Below are 6,708 nucleotides of genomic sequence, written 5' to 3' on the forward strand. Positions count from 1 at the left end.
CTGCTTCTGTAATGTCCAGGGAATATTGCCATGTACAAAAGATGAGCCTGCAGCAGCTATAAAAAAAATACCCAAAACCAGAGTGCAGTTAATGGGAGATGGGGAGGTGTTAGTACACAAGTGCTGTAAGAACAATGTATCGTTTGAGGTGCATTTTAATGTGAGGGTGAAAAACTTAAGTTCTCATCAGATTTTAAAATAAGCTAAACTGATTTCTGATTTTAATGCTTTTTTATTTCTTTTGAAGTTTCTAAGTTTCTGTACAACAATAATTCAAGGAGGATATACTGATCAAGAAATATTGTTGCTGCTTCTATTGCTATTTAAAATAAGCTTGGAGAAACAGTTGAAGCAAGTTCCTTTGGTGGATTTTCAGTGCCTTTTCATAGAGCTTCTGCTGGGTATAAAAGACTGGGATACAAAGGTAACTTCATAAATAATTTTCCTGTGCAAGATTTGTGAAACTGCAATTTATTTTTCAAGAAACTTCTTTTGAAGCTTTCTATTTTTTCTTGACATGAGAAAAATACTGCTTGAAAACGTAATAAGAACAAGTTTTAGATCCAACAGTTTTTTAAATCCAACAGAGTTTTGGATTTGTGTGAGCTTTAGGAGGTGGGTGGATTTACCAAGAGGGTTTTTGTCACGTGACATTATGCTTGCCTGTCCTTTTCTGCAAGTGGACTGTTGTATTGAACTTAATCTTCTATTTACTAGAAGAGCTGTGTGCTTCTGTATGTTTAAACAAAAAAGAATGAGGAAATAATTGCACTAAGCTGTTAAAATGTCATTAAAAACATTCTGATCTCAACTGCCCTACTGTAAAGTAGTACTTAGCAGCCTTAACTACAGGTGCAAGGCAGAAATAATCTTTATGCACATCGTCTCTTTCTAGAGCAATTCCTTTGAATGTTTGTGCTGTGTTCTAGGGAGTAGATGTGTACTCCTTTCAGATAAAACGAATGCCTGCCACTTCTGCTCTTCAGTATTGGGATTTCTTGCTGTTGTTCTTTTCAAGATGCCTGAGCTCTGCCTGGCAGTGAGCGAACTCTCCAGTCATCACCATAATCTCCTGTGGCTAGTTCAGCTGGTGCCTAGCTGGATAATACGTGGACGGTAATGACATCAGAAATACGTAGTATTGTTAACAGCTGATTTATTTGTATATGCTCGAAGTCTGATAAGTGCAATAGGTATCAAGTTTGGGTGATTCTTGCCTGCTTTTAAGTGTCAATCCGTTAAGAGTTCTATATCTTTGAAATGAACAAATTATTTAATCTGAGAAGGGAGAATGAATTGAGTCCTCAATTTCAGGCTTGGAGGCAAGCATCTAGCGGTGTTTGCTTGTGCAGGAGAAAAGCTGTGATGAGATAAGGGTACTTACATTTTACTAGCCTCTTTACTAGTTTAATAGCACCTATATTCAGGAAACCCTATTTAATAATTGTAGGCAAGTTTATGTCCAGGGAAGCCATGCATAGCCTCATCTACTTGTAGAAACAGTGTGGATCTCAGAAATTCTAGGGGAAATAATTTTTTTTTTTTACTGTCTTTCAGGGAAGTAAGACGACGTCTTAGCCTAGTGATAATTTCAAAACTTCTTGATAAAAAGCTTAGAGAAATACCTGATGACAGTGACAAGCAGGTACTGCCTGTATGTTGTGTGTGTATAATTTGGAAGTTTAGAAAGCATATACGTGTTATTGTTTGTGTTTATGTTTTAATACTGTATGCCTATTTTAAGAACCTTGCAAAATGCCCAATTAGTGATTTTTAGTTTAGGCTAATATTAAAAATATGCTTGTACATGTACATAACCTGAATATTCTGCAGCTTGTGAGCACAGTATTGTTTATGTGCCTAAACATTCAGTTTGGACATTGGAAGAGGTCTTCACTTTTCAATCTTCCTTTTGTTTCATGTGGAGTCACCCTTTGTTTTTGTAGGGTTGATCTTTTATTGAGGCCACATACAAACACTTTAATTTGTGAATAGTCAAAAATTACTCAAAGCATGAAAACTTCCATTTTCATTAAAATTCCCTTTTATGTTCTTGTCTTAGTGGACAAATAATATTCTAGCGGCACTTGATTTCCAGTTTTCTATTGCCAATAAACCATCCAATTTGTTAATGTTTGTATCTGTAGATGTCTCTTCTGCATCAGTTTCTGGTGTACATGAAACCCTCTGATCTGCTAAAGAAGATGAGAGAAGGGTTGGAGCAGCAGAGTGCCAATGGAGACCACCTTCACACAGAACTGGAGCAGGAGGTACGCATAGCTGATAGTGCTGGTTTGCATCTGTCTTTTTATGCATCTTCTACAATTTTGAGAACGTTTCCTACAATTTCTGTTCATTGAGGACAGTTGTGTACGTGGAGCTGTACAAACACTATTTTGTTGCTGTTCATCTGCATACTTAAAATAGTAACTCGTGTTCAATTTTTATTATAGTCATGGAGGAAGGGAAGAAGTAGCATGTGATGGAGGAAGCTGTATTGGGCTGTTTTACAAATAGGGAAATCATCAGCTTTCCTGAGTGGTTAAGTCACATGGATGTCTTGAGTCCTGTCTTCTGTAATCAGAGGACCATCCTCCCTCCCTTCTAATGTAGTCAGTGGAACCTGATGCTGAGCCAGACCTTCACCTGCAGGCTTCAGAAAGTGATTTATGATTTTTTTATTAATCTGATCTCATAAACAAGTGTGAGAAGCATTTAGTATTTCCATCCAAATATTGAATATTGGTTTGATTATTTCAGTCTATCATTGAATCTCTTAGCAAGTGTTTTGATCTGGGTGTAGATGATAGGAAAATAAAGCCAACTGCAGAATTTAGTTTTCACTGATTAAAACTACAGAACCGTTTGTAGGTTACTTAGGCAACTTAGAACAGTGTAATAATGTTTTAAATGTTTCTAATGCATGAACGTACTGTTTCAAATTAGTTGCTTAGGCAGATGCATAGACACACTTGTCCGTTGATCTGACTGCTGGGGGAATCATTCCAGAAAGCAAACATAGTCTATATCTAAATGTGAAGAGTTACGATTGAGCTTTGGCTTTTGATTTCTCTCCAGGCATACTACCTAATCTACATCCTCCTCCATCTAGTCAGTGAAGCTAGTTTCTTTGATGTTGTAAATTCTAATCAAAGGGTAAGTAACTTCAGCGACTAGGTCTTTGGGTTTTAAAAGACTATTTATCATGCACACTTGGTCTATTTTGGTACAAGCTATCATGGGATGAAAGGTCACCAGTGGATAATAGCACTGGGGGAAACTTTTGTTCTGGGGCAAAGCAAATGCAGAAGAGCTTTTTCTGCACTTACTGCACAGAAAGAAACCTCCTGCATTTCTGTAGATGGAACTACCTCAGAACATAAGGCTGTGGATCAGCAGACATTTCTTTTGCTAATCTTTCTCAAAGTAATGGGAGATTAACTCAACACAGTAAGAATTCCAACGATCCTATGAACTTCTGAAGTAGGGTTGAGATTTTTCAGAAGAAAATAACTTAGAAAATATCCAGTAAAACATGTTCAAACACATGACAGTTTTCCCTGCTGGAGTGCAGCCATGCCAAGCAAAAGCTAGGACTGTGTCTCTTCTGTTCTCTGTGGTGGTAGTTCCTTTGTGCCAGGTGTTATGAACATCTGTTAAGTAATACCTTCTGCTTAGCCTTTCAGTAACCCTATTCAGATTTCTGTGATCACTGGCTGTGAGTGTTTTTGCTGCAAGGTGTTTGTCTACACCTTCTGCCCCGTGGAATCACTCTTGGCTTTTAAGAAATCTGTCACGTGAACAGTTTGAGAGAGGAAAAGCAGTGCTGTCTGGTTACATTCTCAGGCTGAAGTGTCTCAGTTTCACACTCAATGCAAAAAGAAAATCACAGAGTGTAATCTGAAACAAAACTATATTTGGTAAAGAAAATAATCATATTGTGATGATCTTCTGCTATTTGTTTTTTACAACTGCCTTCCTAAAGAGTGGAGACCTTGGGGTTTTTTTTATATATTTTTTTTTAATGTGTCTGTATTTCTTAGTGAAGAAAGAGTCTATTATTCACTGACCTGTTAGCTCTTAAGAGGCAAGAGCGGTGTGGCTGACTGTTGAGCAGGCTTTGACTTTATAAAATCAATATAGCTATTTCATTTCTGGCCCTCTCTCAGCTGGGTGGGGTCTTGGTCTTGAGACACCAGCAGATGTTTATAAGTAGAATTTCAGCATGTCTCACCTGTTCTGCAGAGCGGAGCCTCTTTACAGCTTTTTAGTGAGGGATTGAAAAGAGGAATTTTATGAAGAAATTCACAGAACGCAAAAGATCTTGGGAGCCACTATCAAGAGATGATGAAGTTGCAAAACTGCTTTATCAAAGTAATCAGAAAATTAGAGAGAAATAAAAAATCAGTGCAAGAACCTTGGATATGTTTTACCTGGTCAGCCAATTGCTACAAAATAAAATTATCTGAGTCATCATTACTGTAAAGGTTATCTTTAGCTGTTGTTATCTTCAGAACTTTTTTTTGCTGATGAAAGATCTTAATGGCACTGCTCTTGCTATTTTGGGGACTGAAAGGATTTACAAATTAGCTAGTAGGAACTTTAAAATTTGTGATATATATAGCTCTGCTATACTTTAAAACTATTTTTTAAAGCTCTTAGACTTGCAACTGATAGAAGATCTTGTGATACTGTTTTCTTTTCCCCCTATTGTATGTGTCTGAGAAATTCAAACTGAAGCATATAATTTTTAAATCAAAATAATGTTGAAGAAAGCTTTTAGTTTTGAGGGTTTAAATAGCTGTACACTTCTGTCTTTATTCAGCAACACTTACTGAAGCTTTGTGGTGCCTTAGATAAGCACATAAAATGCGATATTAGAGAAGATGCAAGGCTGTTTTATCGATCTAAGGTAAGACATGTACGTTAGGGTGGGGGGGTTTTTTTGGGGTGGTTTTTGGTGTTCGTGATGTGTGGTGTTCCCTCAGCCTAGCCCTGGAAATTCTAGGAGTTCATTATGGGTGGTTGTGTTTTTCCCAGTTTCTCTGTCTGCATTATGTCTTTGCATGTACATAAATCATGCCCATTTTAATGCACAAAAAATAGTCTTTTTTTTCCAACAACAGGACTCTTTAACTGTAAAGTGTGAGCTGGTCTTCGTTTTAGCCAGGTGTCTCAACTTTTAGACCCACAGAGTTGCTCTGTTTCTTTTCCTGGCAGTCACTAGTAGTTGACTGTGCTTTTAAGAGCAGAGGCTACATGCAGGGCAGGATACAGAGGACTGGAAAACTAGCTCATCTTGCATGTGTGTTTTATTTTCAAATTACTGAGTTAGTTAAAATTGATGTGGATTTAAGCCAATGATGTGTGTGATACAGCATCAAGTTTGATAATTGCCTTTCATTTGCTTTGTGGTATGGGGCTTAGTAATGGTAGCTCTCATTTCGTGACTCTCGTGCTCTGCGTGCTGTCGTAGCGAGCCAAATCAGATCGGTGGTAAAGTGACTGACCTCAACTGTGAAAGGCCTTCAGCTTTAAATGAACCATTGCAGTTGTGTGCATCCTTACCTCTCAAGAAGATTTTTCTTTTTTTTTATTCAGACAGGTTAGCAGAGCATGGTTCATTTTAACAAGTTAATTACTTTTGTCTTGGGTTTTTTTATTTGGGCCGCTTTCCCTTTTGTTTCTATTGCCCTTGCACTGAGGGGAAAACCTTACTCTGTTTTTCCCCATCGCTTCATTTCTATCATAGAATGGTAACTTCCAGGGATTGCCACTGTGCAGGGTTTTAACACAGCACATGAAGGAAATCTCAGTTCTGAATGGCTTGGATCAAAGTCCTCCTTGTGACCGGTTATGAAAAAGCACAGTTTTATGTATAAGGAACTCATTTCAGAAGCAGGCACTGCTGCATAGCTGGCTTTTGTGGCTGCAGTTGCAGACACCTTTTCTAGGTACAGTCAGACCTGTGTAACAAACCGAACTCACCTGAAGGATGAGGTGGGTGTTTGGAGGCCAGAGGCTTGCATGCCGATTCCAAACACTTAACATGGGGAGTCATGTGCCTGTAATGTGTTTGTGTGGCGTACGTGACTTCGAGTTGAGAGTCCCAAGTTAGAGGGATCTGCTGAGGCGGTGACACTTCATGCCAGCTGTAAAATTGTCCCTCCTAGTAAACCTTGAGCGTTGTGTTACCTGGGCTTTTATGGGTTTGGGGTGGCGGGAGAGACGAGGGGTATGATTTTGGTTATTTTAACATAAATGGCTAAAGTAATGAATCTGGATTTGCAGGTGAAAGACTTGGTTGCTAGGATATATGGCAAATGGCAGGATATGATACAAACCACTCGGCCTACTCAGGTACTGTAATGAAACCTTTTTCTCTCTTCATATTACAGGGTGCATTTAACTCATTTTTTAGCATTTGAAAATTGCTTATTCTCTTAAAGAGATTGTTTTTCTTCATAAATGGCATGGCTGTGGAATACACTTTGAAGTATTAGAATAGATTTTAATTACAATTCTTACTTTACTGGCTTCAAAAAACCCAAGATTTCCTCTTTACCCTTAAAGGTGCTGCTTTGTACATGGCTTGTTTAGTACACGGCTTGTTTAGTACACTAAAATGCTAGTGCTGAGTCAAGTCACAGGCCTGTCTCTGATTATAGTTATTAGCAGATGCTTCGAAAAGGACCTTGGGGCAGGAAT

At 38.2% G+C, this 6,708-nt stretch overlaps 1 protein-coding gene across 1 annotated transcript in view; it reads left to right on the plus strand.

The window, feature by feature from the left end:
* Window positions 1-6,708, plus strand: part of LOC104501462 (protein FAM178A-like) — a 20,370-nt gene that overhangs the window by 12,740 nt on the left and 922 nt on the right. The window contains exons 8-14 of the mRNA XM_010145274.1: window positions 248-424; window positions 1,019-1,116; window positions 1,558-1,645; window positions 2,148-2,270; window positions 3,079-3,156; window positions 4,826-4,912; window positions 6,292-6,360. Coding sequence (XP_010143576.1) covers window positions 248-424; window positions 1,019-1,116; window positions 1,558-1,645; window positions 2,148-2,270; window positions 3,079-3,156; window positions 4,826-4,912; window positions 6,292-6,360 — 720 coding nt within the window. The remainder of the gene's footprint in view (window positions 1-247; window positions 425-1,018; window positions 1,117-1,557; window positions 1,646-2,147; window positions 2,271-3,078; window positions 3,157-4,825; window positions 4,913-6,291; window positions 6,361-6,708) is intronic.

This window comes from Buceros rhinoceros, unplaced genomic scaffold, assembly GCF_000710305.1.
Source record: "Buceros rhinoceros silvestris isolate BGI_N320 unplaced genomic scaffold, ASM71030v1 scaffold2401, whole genome shotgun sequence".
Lineage (NCBI taxonomy): Eukaryota > Metazoa > Chordata > Aves > Bucerotiformes > Bucerotidae > Buceros > Buceros rhinoceros.